At 41.1% G+C, this 15,618-nt stretch overlaps 1 protein-coding gene across 1 annotated transcript; it reads right to left on the reverse strand.

The window, feature by feature from the left end:
- Positions 1–1,655: 1,655 nt before the first annotated feature.
- trim69 (tripartite motif containing 69) lies at positions 1,656–7,518 on the reverse strand. The gene is made up of 6 exons (XM_074690546.1): positions 6,433–7,518; positions 6,074–6,169; positions 4,008–4,241; positions 3,319–3,341; positions 3,111–3,226; positions 1,656–3,032 (listed from the first exon to the last, which is right to left on the reverse strand). Exons 1-6 carry the CDS (start codon positions 7,066–7,068, stop codon positions 2,488–2,490), a joined length of 1,650 nt encoding a protein of 549 aa, XP_074546647.1. The 5' UTR covers positions 7,069–7,518; the 3' UTR covers positions 1,656–2,487.
- Between the last annotated feature and the right edge of the window lie 8,100 nt (positions 7,519–15,618).

Below are 15,618 nucleotides of genomic sequence, written 5' to 3' on the forward strand. Positions count from 1 at the left end.
GGAAGAAACAGTCGCATCTGCTCGTTCAGACCTCTTTTCTCTGCATCATAGAGCCAAACATCCAGACACTGTCGAGCCACTGTTTGACGTCATCCTTTGGTTTACAAAGAGGGGTCAGGAAGTCCTACAACAGGTTGTCATGTTGTAAACGTGGATGTCTGGTTAAAAACTGGTGCAGAGGTGAAGATCAGACCAAACCCCTAACCATGAATAATTATGTATAAATCTAATCTTGGGTATTATTAAGCATGATTAGGGAAGAAATCCACCCTGCATGGATTTCACAAACAAAAAACTAATCTTTAAAAACGTATACATTTTCACATTTATATTGAAATGATCGAGTCACATAAAATGCATATGCATACACTGTATTTGTTAATTAGAGTGGGAAAAAATGTGTTTTTTAGTTCGTGGATGCTAACATGTTAACGTCTTCTGCTTGGTTGGGCATTTGAACCAGAGGCCCAGGCTTAACCTGAGACCGGATCAAGCAGTCTCCCACTCGTTTCTGATGACGCATTCTAAGGCTCAAAGATGGCGGACCGCAGGCTGGAAATGCTGACTCAGTCTAACTTCCTGTGGCTGGTCGGAAGAAACTAAAGAGGTGACGCTGAGGCAGACTTTTGCAAAACAGCAGGCCTGGCAGTAATAATGCAATTAAAGGCCTAACTCTCAGTCCGGATAAACTAAACACTGAGATTTCTATGAGAAACAAAAGTCATCTTTTGTGAAGAGGTCATGAAAAATAAATGTTCAAATAAAAATGTTTTTCGGAACAAGGCCTTAAACATGATTCACAGCTGCCAATCCAGATGTGGGGAATGAAGCCGATGCAAAAGTGCAAAAACCTGTAGTTCTCAAAGTGTCCACTAGAGGCTGGCTGCAGAAGAACCAGAAATCACATACACACCAATTCAAAAAAAGATGCTCTATAAATAAACATGTTCACAGCCTGATTCAAAGTATGATTCCAGTCTGAAAACCTGATTTCTCCAATAACATCCACTACACAAGGGGCGAATTTACCAATAAGTCATAATTTTCAAAGTTATTTAACTTGCGAAGTTTTGCCTATACAAGGACATGGTTGACTTGACTGACAGGTGGGCCCCCTGTAGCTGTTAGCAGAGCATCTCAAAGCCCACATCGACTCCTCTTAACCTCAAACTACCTCTATCAAGTTAGGTTGAGTTTAGCATTTCCTGTATTGCTCCCAAACACAACAGGCTTCAAAACTCCATAGGAGAACCAGATGGGTAACATCACAGAGATTAACTGGGCTTCATGGATGAATATGGATGCAGTGTGTGTGACATCAACAATTTGTTTCTGATTCAAAGTTCTGAGGCCCGTTATCCCAACTCAACCTAGCTTTGTTTGAGTTAGGATGATGTAAAGAGGTGGGCTTTTGGCCTCTTTGCAGACAGCTAAAGGGTGCCCACCTGTCATGACCAGTCATGTGAAAGACTCAAATGTTTAAAAATAACAGGTTGTGAAAAGTTCCCCCTATACAGTGAGTAGTGATAGAGACATAAGCTACTGAGACTGAATGGAGTCAGCCTCAAGTGGACGCTTGATGAACTGCAATTGTTAGCACTTTTACATCTGGGTTGACCTACTTTTGAAGTCAGCATCTGGTGGACATTTCAGGAACTACAGTTCTTCATTACAAAGTTTGCTGCTTATGAATTAACCACACAAACTCCATAAAGATGAATGAGTGAGTTCCTTATGAAGTCAGCAGTTGGTTTCATGTTGGAATGATCGTATTCAAGGAGAAACAAGAAGATTAAATCATTTCTTTAATAGACTTTTACCCATGTAATACTGTTTAGTACAAGTAGCTGAACAACCTGTATCAGCTGAGTTGTTACAGTCGGAGGCATCAAGCACCATGTCGAAAGTAGAGATCCAGAATAACTAACATTAACACGGAAAAAAGACTCAACACAGAGCCTTGATCAAGCCAAAACCATCTTAAGTATAAGATACCACCGTCAAGTTACACATGATTTCATTTGTCCAGAAGAATAAAACAGTTTTAGAGTAATAAAGAAAGTGTTTCATACAGATGAAAGATTAACTATAAAAAAATGTCAGCACCCGTCTGTCTCACAGTTTCACCTTCTTCAATGAAGTCCAGCTCCTCTGAAATGAAACGTTTGGCAGCAGATACAGGTTGAAATTTAAAAACAGTCTGAGAAATGTTCCTGGCAGGTCTCGTGCTGGGTTTCAGATCCTGGTCTGAGTTGATGTTTGTTCCATGGATTAAATGGTAACAAGCTAATATGGTCTGTTATGCTGAAAGAGTTACAGAGGAGCAGTCTGCACACGTTTGGTGAGAAACTGTTTGTTGTAAAGTAGCTGTAAAAATCACATCTGCTCATAAAAACCCATGATGTTTCTTTTTCTGTACAACTAGATTTTTTTTTTGTTTTTTTTTAGCTTTTTTTTCCCTCCTGATCTTTATATCTGTCAAACTTTTTAGATCTTAGGCATGAAAACTTTGAGAGGCTCGTTCTCATGCACTTTATCCAGGAAGCCCAGGTTGAAGTACGGGTACAGCGTCTCAGTGAAGTTCTCCCTGAATGTGTACAGGTGTGTCATGCACTCTGCGTTGTAAAAGGACACCAGGCCCCTCTTGTAGTCCAGATACACCCCGATCCGGGCCAGCGGCTCCTCCAGGGACAGGACTGTGGGTGGCGAGGTGCCAGCCATGTATTGAATCCCATAGGAGAGGGAGAGAGTCCAGAAGCCGTTTGCTGGGAGAGCTTTGATGACTCCCTTTCTGGGCACTGACTCCCGGGCCACACCGACAGTCCAGACGGTGCTGCTGTAGACTTCAATCTCCCAGTAGTGGCGCCCATGGGTGAAGCCCTGGCTCCCGAGGAGGGAGAGGGCGGCGTTGAATCTGTAGGGGTTGTCCTGCACGGTGTGGTTGAAGGTTTGGTAACGGACGCAGGTTAGGGAGGAGGTGAGGCTGAGCCACGGGTTGGCTGTGCTGGAGTTAAATGTGATGGCTGCTGGAACTGAGAGCAGGAGAAACAGATATGAACACACATGGTCAGTATTTGTTGATAAAATATGCAGATTGTCTCCCAAAGCACCTGGGTAAATGCTTCCTTTCATGGATTTCCACACTCTGTACTGCAGAGGCCCTGCAAACCGACCCTCACACAGACTCGGAGGAGTCAACGCAGGTTTCTCAAACTTCAGCGAAGGCCTGCCAACAAAATCAGACTGAGCACAGGAAAGAAAGACAGAAAACAAAATCAAACCCAAGTCAAATAATGAGAAAACCTCTCCCAGACTCACCTCTGGAGAAGGACTTTGATGCTCTGAAATGAGACAAAGAAACAAACAAAGCAGACACCGTGATTCATTTGTTGTATCTGAAACACGATAAAGCTTTTTCCACATTACATCAATGTCTGAGCTCACACAAACCCACCCTCCGGGTTCTCCCTGCAGCTGGGGAAAGTCCCACAGCTGAGGCCCTGAACCTGGCTCCGTGCCTGAACTGATCTCCTTATCCTCCGGATCAACGGGTGAGATCACTGCCCTACTTCCTGTCTGCTCTCACTGCTCCAAGGCTTTTGTTATCCAAAAAGTAGAAACAGTGTAAACATTTCTACCAACAGGCCAGAGTTCATTCTTCAAATACATGAAAAGATGGTTTTAAGGCTTTTGAGGAATGCTGTGAAAACTTGAACAGGAAAGCCAAAGTGGTCACACCCTGACTTCTCTGCTAAGTAAATCAGGAATGTCTGTTTTTCAACTTTTTGGCCCAGAAACATGAAAGGATTATGTTCAAAACAAACTTTGTCATCAAATTTTACATTGGTTTGTATTTTCCTGTAATGAGACACATCAATATTTCCGGAAAGGAATAAGATTGATTCCAACAGCTCAGCGTTTCTCTGTTATTCATCCCCAAGCTGAGTCATCATCACGCTGTTAAAACCTTCCAGATGTGCTTTGTTCATCATATATGAGGCTCATACCCGCAGAAGAGAGAAGGCATCCTGCTCCTTCAGCTTGTCCTCGATCTCGTGCAGGGCTCTCTGCAGACGAGAGATCTCCACGCACAGCAGGGCCTTGTGCTCGTCCAGGCGGATCAGCTCCCTGCGCTCCTCTGTTTTCAGCTTCACCTGCAGCAGCTTCTCCTCCTGGTACAGGAACTGGTGCAGGTCGCTGAACTGGGCCTCGATTCGCTGCTTCAGGTCAGCGGTATGCTCCTAAAGAAGTGAAAATTACATTAAGCTCTGCATTCACAGGTCAGGATATTCCAGATTACCTGGTTGTTTGTGACTAACTGAGGAGTCTTAAGGTGAGAGAAAAAGCAGTCACAGGTGTTTTTATGCTGCTCAGTCAGGAGACAATCAGAGTCTGCAGAAAGACTTCACCAAACTGATTTGTCTCATGTTGCTACAGTTAGCAGAGTTAGCACCACCAGCACTGGTCCACATGCCTCTGCTGGTTACACCTACAGTTATTGTAGTTAATAAAAACTAACAAAATAAAAAATACCAATGGAAAACCATTTCCCCAACCCTTCACCAAATAAATAAATAAATGAATGAATAAATAAATGTGTCCTATAGCAATGCGTGAATGACTGCAGAAGTTGGGGGAAAACCACAGAGTCCCATTTAGGGACACAGAAAGTTATTTTGAATTTCAGAATTCAAGTAAACCCAGGCTAATCTTCTGACTAACAGGCCTTCTGGTTTTTCAGACTGACAGGCATTCCGAGAATATGGTGGATCCCCATTTCTCAAGGAGAAAAATCTCCACTCTATTCAAAGTCCATTTGAAAGCTTTAACAGGGAGGCTAATCTAGCTTTCCTGGTCAAGGTAAGGGAGGTCTCCTAGCTCCTTTACCCTGAAACAGACACCAATCCCCCAGCCAGGCTGCATCATAGAGCACAAGACAACTGCAGGAAGGACAACACTGTTGCAGAGATTTCTAGTTTTGCAGGGATGTTTGTTCTTCAGTCCATAATTTATACATTTTTAAAAAGTGGATGATGTTTTGAGTTTTAATGAAACAATGCTTCTTTTGACATTTTTAATGTCGCCCCCTGACAACGACCCTATATAAGGAAAAAAACTAAAACTAAAAGTGAAACTGATAAAAACTGAATTAAAAATAATAATGTGGAGAAATAAAAACTTAACTTAACTGGAAAACCTGTTTTACAAACCAATTAAAACTAACCTGAAATTAAAAATCAAAAAGCTTAAACAAAACAAAAAAACTAAAAAAAACTTTAAAAAAAAGGAAAATTATAAAAACCCTGCAGCTTTATCACTGTTTTCCCAAAACCAAAATTTGGTCATGTTACACGTGTGTAGCAGAGCATGCTAGCTCTACAGCTGTAGCTTTTAACCTGAGATACAGCCCAACCTAGTGGCAAATGGCTGCATTACAGCTTAGACACAATGATCTTTTGGGCCTCTTACAATAAAAGATGAATAATGTTTTTTTGTTTGTTTGTTCGTTTTTTTTTTACCAGTTACTCATTCCAGTAGTTAGGGTGACGACTTTTGATTGTTTGATCGATGAAATGTGCAGAGCTCTCAAGAAATACAGAATCCGTGTCCTAACTTGGGGACTAAATTTGTTACTGCAATGCATTGATATATATATATATATATATATATATATATATATATATATATATATATATATATATATATATATATATATATATATATATATAAACATATAGTATAACCTGTAAGTTGACAGAATTTAGTTTTAACAAATGTTAAAAAAAAAAAAAAAGATCCTTGCAGTCATTTTAGAGATGTTAGTGATGGTTGTATTATTGATGTAATGCTAACGGAGCCAGGTAGTTTGGAGATGGAATCCTCCACACTGTCTCATTTAAGTTTAGCCTTTGTGGTCTAAACTGGCTATGAAGGCTGGGTCCCTCTAAAGGCTGCAGCCCATGGATTGGGACAAAGCCAGAGTTTGCATGAGCACCATAATTAAAGCAACAAATCTGTGCAGCTCTTTGCTCTGTGAATAAGGTAATGATCTGTTTTGTGCACAATAACTCACCTTGAGCTTTTTGACCTCCTCCTCAGCCTCTCTGTCACACTGCAGGGCTGTGTTGAGTTCAGCTTTAAGGGAATCCATCGAGCAGTTCAGAGACGCCTGATGGGACAGACACACAATCACTGCACTCTGAAACACACCAGACTTGTGTTTGATGGTTGTGCTGCTGCCAGTGCAACAGAAAGACAGTTTGGAAACTCCTTGCTTGTTAAGAATAATGATTGCATTGAAACATTTGCATAGAGGAACCCTGAGAGATGGTGATTTTGTAGACCTCTTTTCAGGAGATCTATCCTAATCTTTTTAAACCAGAACATCACAAAAAACTCTGACATTGAGCTAAAACTTTAAGTTTTACTCACTCTGTACTTCAGCTCGGCCTCCTGCACACACACCATGGTGTGATTCCTGTGCTCCTGAGACAGACCACACACCAGACACACCAGCTCCTGGTCCTCCTCACAGTACAGCTTCAGCTCCTCTCTGTGCCGGCTGCAGCGGGGCACCGGAGCAGGGACCCTCTCTGGCACCCCCACATCTGGCAGGCAGGCTGGGGGCCCGCTCTCCTCCAGACCCTGACAGTAACTCTCCACAATGTTTGCCACAATACGGTTGGGCCTGTAGCTCTGTCCAGGGTACACCTTCCTGCACTGAGGGCAGGAGCCCGTGCCCCCCTGCCCGGGACCTCGGGGACCCGTCCAGTACCCCTCGATGCAGCCCTGGCAGAAGGTGTGGTCGCAGGGCAGAGACACAGGCTGTTTGAAGAGATCCAGGCAGATGGAGCAGGTCAGGTCTCTGCTGATCCTGTGAGCAGAGCTCTTGGTGACTTTCCCAGCGATGGGAGGCTGCCGCAGCTTTTCCATCGCTGTCTGCACAGCAAACTCTCCCTCCTTTGGTTTCCAACTTTTCTTCTCTGGTTTAATCCCCTGGTTTAGTTTCTCCAAATTCTGCAGATAGACTGTCTGGATTTTCTTCACCTCTTTCTGATTCTTGCTCATTCCTCTGCCTTGATGGTTTCCTTTGTTCTGATTGTGTAGCTGGACCTCTACGTCCTTCCTCTCCTGCTGAGTGTGGCTGCTCTCTCTGGCCTCCAGTCTTCCTGTTGATTGTGGGGAAATGAAGGGGGTGGTGCAAGACGCAGACACAACCTCTCACATCCTCAGCAGATAGTGAGGGGATCTCAGTGGACCCCCCTTTTTCCCTCCAGGCTGACGTCACATGTGGGTCAGGAAACCAAGGCGGATCGAGGATATTCTATCCCCAGTGCGTTGTTTTGTTTTGTCAAGTCTGGTTAAAAACTGCAACAAGTCCTGCTGCACTAAACTCTTAATCTGCACTACAGCAACGAGAGAAAAATGTAAATCCATCTAATGTGACTTTCAGTGTGAGCTCATGCAACACAAACCTCTGAGCAGAAACAGATTTCCTGCTGCTTTTTATGGACACGCTCTCTTCCCAGGAAGTAATCATAGCTCCTAAAGAGTAAACAAGATCATTAAGAGATTTACACGCAGAAAGAAAACCTCCCGTAGGAGGAAAACTCCACCATGGACAAACAGAAATACTGCACACATCCTGTGGGTGTCTCCTACCCATGACCTTATTATTATTAAAGATATTTACAGCGTCTTCCCTCAGGACTGGACCAGTGAAACATCTGTCCTCTAAACTTCTTTACCAGCTGAGTGAGCTCTGACGGGTTTTAGTAGCCGTGCAGTTTCAATGAGCGCAGTGTTACTGTTAGTGTTGACACGGTTCATGATAATACTGTGTGATTATCCATTGGAAGATAATAACAGGTTAGGAAAGTCAAACCACGATCGTGTCACTTTGAAACGCTTCATTTCATGTCTGTGTGTGTCTGTGTGAGGAGGACAAGACACGCAGTGGGAGCAAATCCAGCAGCCTGCAGTTTTCTCATTTGGTTTGAGGTCCTCTGTAAACAAAACCTGCCTCCCTGAGAAAACTGAGCGACTCTCTGCTGTATGGTTATGGACAACGGTGACATCTGGTGTATGAAACTGGAAACTTACACAGCAGCTCAGAGGGATAAAGTCACAAAGAATAATAGGTTACATAAAGCAAAAAATCAGGTCAGCAATGTTAAAGTTTTACAGAAGTAAAAGGTTTTGAGAAAAACTTTGTAAAATTGCAACAAATATGCAGCACAGCAAGATCCATGAGAGAATAAAATAAAATAAAATAAAATAAAATAAAATAAAATAAAATAAAATAAAATAAAATATATGAAATAAAATGAATCAAAACATAAATCAAAATAAAATAAAACAAGATAAAAAAAAAGATTTTAAAAAAAGATTTAAAAAATCAAATAAATCCAAAAAAAATGAAACAAAACAGAATAAAATGTGTAAAATTAGAATGCTGAGTTTTAACAGAAAAGCACAGGAACACTCTGATCAAAGAAGAAAATAAAAAAAAATCTCTAGATAAGTCTCTGGACTCACTGGACAAGACAAGAAAAGCAGGCACAGGACAAAGGGAGAGGCACAAGTGGTAGCAATCAGGGCAGGGACAATAATCACAAAGGCAGCTTCAGGCAGGAAGAGAAGTTTTCTGAAGCAAGAGGAAAGACATTACAACAAAATAAAACAAGACTGTACAAACAAAAAAGACTGTACTAAGAAGTGTGAACTTAACACAAATGACTTCATTCTTTGGTGTGCCTCAGGGATCTATGCTTGGTCCTACTTTCTTTTATTTAGATACAGAAATTTTAATAAATTAACATTTCCTATCAATAAAAAATATTGTGACTTGTGTTAAAATGTGTGTTTCTCTTCAATCTGCAGTTATTGAACATAAATATATTTCTTCATGGGTACATCATAAATTACTCGGATACAAAACAATTTTCTTACACACATCTGTTTATGTCATCTACTAATTAGTAGTTTGGGGTGATTTGTGGATGGGATTGCTGGGTAAAGGCTGATTTTCAGAAAATTAATTTTTCAAATTCTAATGTTGGTGGGTAGGAAAGAGGCATATCAAAGCCTTAGAGCCATGATGAAAATGGCTGACCAAAAAAACGTATGCTAACGCTAAAGTTATTTACGTCATGAATTACAAAATGTTCTATGTATTACAGGTTTAGCAAAGCTCATTTTTTCCTCCTCTACTGGCTCACCGCTCTTTATCACTTTTGTTGAAACAGACAACAGCCAATTGAGAAAGATGAGGACTGTAACCAATAATATTTAGAGATACAGGCAAGATTTTTATCTAGCCACAATATGTTGCCCATGTGGGCAGATATATTTTGTGTGCAAATGCTGTGAAAAGTGATCTGCTTGCGGGAATGTTTGACTTGCACGAGTGGCTCCTCTGCAGCCATGCACCCAGATCTTGTAGTTGCTGTCAGATGTTGTCAAACCTGATGGTCATTAAGGCCTGGAAGAATGATAACCTCATGTTATCCCAACTTAAAAGTGTTGTGAAAAGAGGGAGGTATCAGTCCTCTCTATGTTAAACACAGGTATAAACAAATGTATGCAGATTTTCAAACCTCTACATATTGTAGAAGTCTCAGAAACTGTCAGTAGCTGATCAAAATGCCACATCTACAAATTACACTAGATTTTGTAAAGATCTATGTGAGACTTGTTAATATGATGAGATTATAGTCACATAAGGTTACCCTAACCGGTTCATGACTCTTTGGAGGTATGGGCCTCAAACACCAAGGTCTTTCCATATCTGACAGAGGTAAAATGAAGGGTTTAATAGATTTTTTTTTCAGCTGTAAATCTGTGAAGATACTACAGGGGCCCCAGAGGGACAGAATAAAGCTTTTGAAAAAATGCAGCTTTGACCACCCAGATCAGGGGTCTGCAACCTGCGGCCCTGGGGCCTCATGCAGCTCTTTGACTCCTTTGCAGTGGCTTCCTGTAACTTTAAAAAAATTTTTTTTTCCTTTATATTAATGATTAACAACATCGACACTGTATAAAATCCTGATTTAACATGTTGTTGAACTTAATGTACATCACATCTTGCAGTGAAGCCTAACACCTTTCTTCTTCACTTCCTACACAACCAACAGCCCACCAACTCTCCTCGTATCTGTGGATAACCTCAAGTTTCACACCCCTGGTAAGAAAACTAAATTTCTGCCAACTGACAACGCACCAGATTGATATACATCTGTGATATGTTGCAAGAAATTAGTAAACGACAAGATGCTATCAAATTCAGGTACTCTTTTTGTCGTTCTACAACTTCCTAAATTAAAAAAACAACAACATATTTTTAAGATAAATATTTAATGTGTTTTAACTATGTGTAGAATTTGAAAACATCTCTTTTGATAGTAAAGGTTGTAGTCCCCTGATCTAGATGGCCCAAAATCTAAATACAAGTCTGTCGGACATCAGGATCCTGTTTGATGCTGGATCAGTGTCAAGTGTCGGAGTCCAGGGTTGTAGCCTCTGTGCACGGGGCTCTACCAACCAAAGATGTTGAGAAACGAAGTAAAAATACTTAGTTACCTTACTTAGGTATAAATTTGGGGTATATGTACTTTACTAGAGTTTTTTTGTTTGTTTTTTAGCTGACTTTTTAATTCCACTCTTTACATTTTCAGACAAATATCTGTACTTTATACTCCCTACATTTTCAAAACAACCTTGTTACTCCTGTTACTGTCCTACAATCCAGCCTGTCATTTAAAAAAAAAATAATAATTAATTTTAAAAAAGCTTGATACAAACACACTGCCAAAATAAAAATCTATCCAGATAAATTGCACCATTGGGATAGAGAGAATTGGACTGTTGTTGGATAAGAGGTATAAACATAATGCTGCCTGAGCATGAGCAGGAATAATAAGGCAGTGAAGTTCTCACTAGAACGTTTATTAAACCATAGCCATGTGAACTCACGGTGCATCATGACAGTCAGTCAACTTGAAGAAGACCCAGTGCTGCCCTCTGCTGGCACAAAACAAGAAACAGCACCTACTAAGTATGGTGGCTCTCATGGGAAAAGCATAAAAGTTATAATAATTATACAGAAAGTTATCCACACAGACCTTAAATTACTTGTGCTTTGGTCTGGCTCTAAGTGGAAAATAAAAAGTTATTTTACTTACATTATATAAACACTGTAGGTGTAGCGATAGTGTCTAACTAAAGTATTCGAACATTTTGGCTAGCCTCAATTAGTTTGAAGTGATCTAGCACATGTTTAGTAAGACCCTACTGATCAACACCAGCTGCTCCAAATTTTTCAACGTTAACATTTTGACACTTCCTTTGCTGTTACCCTCATGCTCCTGCGAGGATTCCTTTGGATTCTCTTCCTCACCATCACAACAACCCTTTTGGTCCGGACTGAACGTTTTCTTCCAGGGATTGGCTTGCTGCTGGTATTTCCAGTCTCCTTGTATTGTTTCATGACGTTGTAGACAGTCTTATGACAAACATTCAACTTTTTCATGATTTACATTGTTGTCAGTCCAGCCTCCTTCAAGGCCACAATTTGATCACGCTTACCCTTCGATGCCATACTTGATAATCATTAGGAGTAAACAAATGAACTCAGGTACATCAAAAGCCATGCCTTTGTAGAGAAACTATCCAAAATTCTATGTTTCTAGGACAAAAGCTAAGCAAACAAAATAGAGATATACGGTGGGTAAATCTTTCTGGCCCAGCCTGTAGTCACTAGCTTTGGTCCATGATGGCATCTGTTCCCCTAACATTACTTTACTTTTACTTTTATACTTTAAGTAGTTTTGAAACCAGTACTTTTACACTTTTACTTAAGCAAAAAAAAGTAGAGTTGAGAAAGAGGAGTGACAAGCCAAGGACGACAGGGAAGGACTAAATTTGTGAGTGTGTGTGCGAGACAGAAAGAGAGAGACTGCCCCAGCAAGTCTCCACTTGTCAATCATTGTGTAATCATGTGACTCAGATGCTGTCCATGGTGCTGAAGAGCTGCAGGAGCTGTCAGTGGAGCTGAACATGTATAGGTACGAAACCTTGAGTTGAGGCTCGACTGGCAAGGTCCTCTTTAGAACTTGTGGGCGACAAAACTCAGAGAAAACACTCGTCTCCTTTACATGTGGAGAATAAGATGAACACAGCACATTTAGTTCTGTGAAGTGCTCTCCAATCCAACCACCGTGCATTAAATCAAGCCTGATGTGTTGCATTAGTCATGAAGTGCAATGTCTGGGACATGCTGGCAGAAAAAGAGAAAAATATGACATGAAGTTTTATCTCCTGTATTCCACGTTCGCTCAGGTTTCCTCCGTGTAATTAACTTGTAACCTTCAGTGGTCCTCGATGGCAAACCACGGCTCAGGGCTGCACAAACTTAATTAACCCTGAAGACAGATTAGGCTTGTTGAGTTAATTAAAGTGTTGAAATTCTTGAGCATTAAGGTTCCTGTAAACCTCAGGGGTCGGTGAAAATTGAGTGGAGTGCAGCAGAGGGTAAATGAAGTGGCTGTGTTTTATTACACCTTGCACAGCTCTGAACCTGATGTGAAAAACAAAACCTGGAGCTGTCTGGATTCCAAGAAAGACACAGCATAGATACAAATTGAATCATGAAGTGTTTTTCTGTTGAAAAAAATGTTAATGTTTGAAGTCAGGAATATCACTTCGAACATTTGTTTCATCATGTTTGATGTGAGTGTTTCCAGGAGGCTCCAAGTGGTGAAGATGTCTTCATGGAGGATCATCCACTTTCTGTAAACGTCCCTCTCCATCCATCCCCAAATGTTGTCAGAGTGATTTAGATCAGGGGAACACCAGGATGGTCCAAAGAGTGAGCTGATTCCTCTGGAAGAAGTCCTTTGTCAGGCGCCCATTGTGACCTGCAGCATTGTCCTGTTGAAAAACCCAGTCATTCCCACACAGACCAGGGCCCTCAGTCATGAAGGAGGCCCCCTGCAACATCTCCACAGAGCCAGCCGCCGTTTGACGCCCCTGACCAACCTGAAGCTCCATTGGTCCATTGAAGGAAAAAGCCCCAAATCATGATGGCGCCCCCTCCACTGTGCCGCTGTGAAAACATCTCCAGTGGGATCTCCTGGTCATGTCAGTAACGTTGAAGCCATCAGGACGTCAAGGTTCAGTTTTTTCTCCTCAGAGAATCAAACTTTCTTCACCTTTCAGTGTCCCATGTTTGGTCCTCTGTAAAAAGTCCAAACGGTGAGTTTGTGGCGTTGAAGGAGACGAGGACTTTGAAGACGTGTTTTGTTCTTAAAGCTCTCTCAGACGCCGTCAGAAGGTTATTGGGCTGCAGTCAGCTTCCATAATGGCCTTCATTTGGGTCGAGGATCGACCTGTATCTTGACAGACAGCCGATCAGATCCTCTGTCTCAGCTCTAGTGAAATTTTTTGGGGGGTTACCTCTGGACTTAATCTCTGGACTTTTTTGTTCAGGATCCTTGAAGAAAAATTCAAAATGTCTGTCTTACTGCGGACAACCTCAGCAGAGATGGTATGTTGTGAGAGAGAAAGTTTCTTAGCCTTCGCCATCAGGGGGCCATGGCAGAGCGAATACTTGACAGAAAATTACAATGAATTCTATTTTTTTTAATGCAGATTTTGTCTTTTAAAGGCTGTGGTCTTAAACTTTTGATCAGCTGATGAACTAACTGTTTTACTTCAATTGCTGTTTGCAATAAAGTGCTTACTCATTTTTTTTTCCAGCTCAATCTCATTCCTTCTTTCTGCATTTTGAAACTCTACCTAGAACTAGGGATGGGTACCTTCCATATTTGAAACAATACAGTACCAATGCCCAGTACCTGGCAATCAGTATTGCTAAATTTCGGTACTTTCCTGTGTTTCTGTGGTAATAAATATTAATATGTTTAATAATAAAATCTCAACGTTTTCCAGCGTAACACTTTTATTTCTGGATATATAACCTTGCAATGTTGTGTTCGTGTCCAGCATGGAAAATCTCCTACTCTCACTCCCTCACAGTCACAAGGATGTGTTTAGGTATCCAAACATGGTGGCGTTTGATTTTAAATGAATCAGTGCTCATACAGTACTGTACTACAGACAGAATTCAGTCGGTACCCATAAAAGTATAAAGTCAGTACCCGTCCCTACCTAGTACCTTTTAAAGATCCAACAGTGCAAAATGTAAATTTGTGCAATTTTTCAACAGGTCTTCAAATTTTGATCAGGTGTGTATTAGTAATTTCTTAGCTCTAGAGTGCTGATGATGGCCTAGTCGTAAGCTTTGTCGCCTCTCAGAAAGAAGACCAGTACGATTCCTAAGCCAGGCAGATGAGATAGCATTATATTTGTTTATGATCAACAACAACAAAAAAACTGCCTCATATTCTCTTAGCTACATTGGAAAAACTGTTGTGCACACGTGCCATGGTACATCCATGTGTCCAAATCTTCTATCAACACCTATAAAAAGTTGTGTGTCACAGTTTATGCTGAATGCCTGAACGTGTTTGCCTCAGAGAACGATGTGAAGCAGAAGATATTTGTAGCACAGCTGGAGTCAAAGTGTGACTGTGTTCTCCAGCGTGTGCAGCCATGCATGGCAGTGTTCGTGGCAAATTCTGGATAAAATACAACATTTATGAGGACAGGGGGGAAATAAAGGAGGCTCCACTGTACTCTCCATCTCTCTCTCACACACACACATACACATACCTACTGAGAGTATCTGCTCCGAGTGCACACCCTCAATTAAACCCTGAGCTGATGTGTAAGGCACTGGGGGAGCTGAAGGCTCTGTGGAACTTGAGAGGCTAAAAATAACCCCAGTGTCTGCAGGAGTGAGACAGACCTGTGGGAGATAAGAGGCACAAGGACGGAGAGAGAGAGAGCCAGAATATTCAATTTCTCCTGCTGGGGTGTCAGCGGTACAGCTGCTGGGGTAGTGTTTACAATAAAATTCACTGCTGAGAAATCTGGAAGCAAATTTACTGCAAGATTTTATTAAAAAAGAGAAGAATAGAAAACTGTTACATGTTAATTACTCTTTATTGTGTTTATGTTTTTCAGAGCCATGCTGGTGACTAGCCAAATTTTAAGCTGCAGCCCTTTTTTTGTCTACTGCACCATTTTGAGAACAATATTCAAGTCATATATTTTAGATTATAACTTAAAAAACTAATGTCCCTGTCAGCCTCATTTCAATAACTTAACTTAGCAAATGTTAATACACAAAAAAGTTATTATTCAAAAATCATACACATGCTTCAATCTGTATTTTGCTTTGTCATTGTCTCAATGTTAGTGTGTGCTGCTTTTTACAAAGAGTTTCTATGACTTTGCCTCACAGCTTTCAAACTATGGCTGTCGATTCCTTCATCTTATAATCAGTGACATAGAAAGACTTTTCGTAGAGCAGGGCTGACCAGAAAAAAAAGCACATGCAGCACCTTCTCGTCACTGAAGAGGGCGCCAAGTTCTGTGCGTTTTCTAGTGCAGGGATGCTCAAACTTTTTTAGACTGTGGATTCCTTTCAGGTTAGACATTTTTTTAAGGACCCCCTTGTTCTCCTACCAATGATTAGCTTAATGTTAATACTTT

Source organism: Halichoeres trimaculatus, unplaced genomic scaffold, assembly GCF_033239565.1.
Source record: "Halichoeres trimaculatus isolate MK-OKI-2021-1 unplaced genomic scaffold, fHalTri1.1 fHalTri1_scaffold_16, whole genome shotgun sequence".
NCBI lineage: Eukaryota > Metazoa > Chordata > Actinopteri > Labriformes > Labridae > Halichoeres > Halichoeres trimaculatus.

Excerpts from the sequence above, each read along its gene's own strand:
- trim69 (XM_074690546.1), bottom strand. The coding sequence starts at position 7,068 with ATGAGCAAGAATCAGAAAGAGGTGAAGAAAATCCAGACAGTCTATCTG. Across the intron at positions 6,170-6,432 it reads AGGCCGAGCTGAAGTACAGA|GCGTCTCTGAACTGCTCGAT; the intron begins GTGAGTAAAACT and ends CTGTCCCATCAG. Across the intron at positions 4,242-6,073 it reads AGGAGGTCAAAAAGCTCAAG|GAGCATACCGCTGACCTGAA; the intron begins GTGAGTTATTGT and ends TCACTTCTTTAG.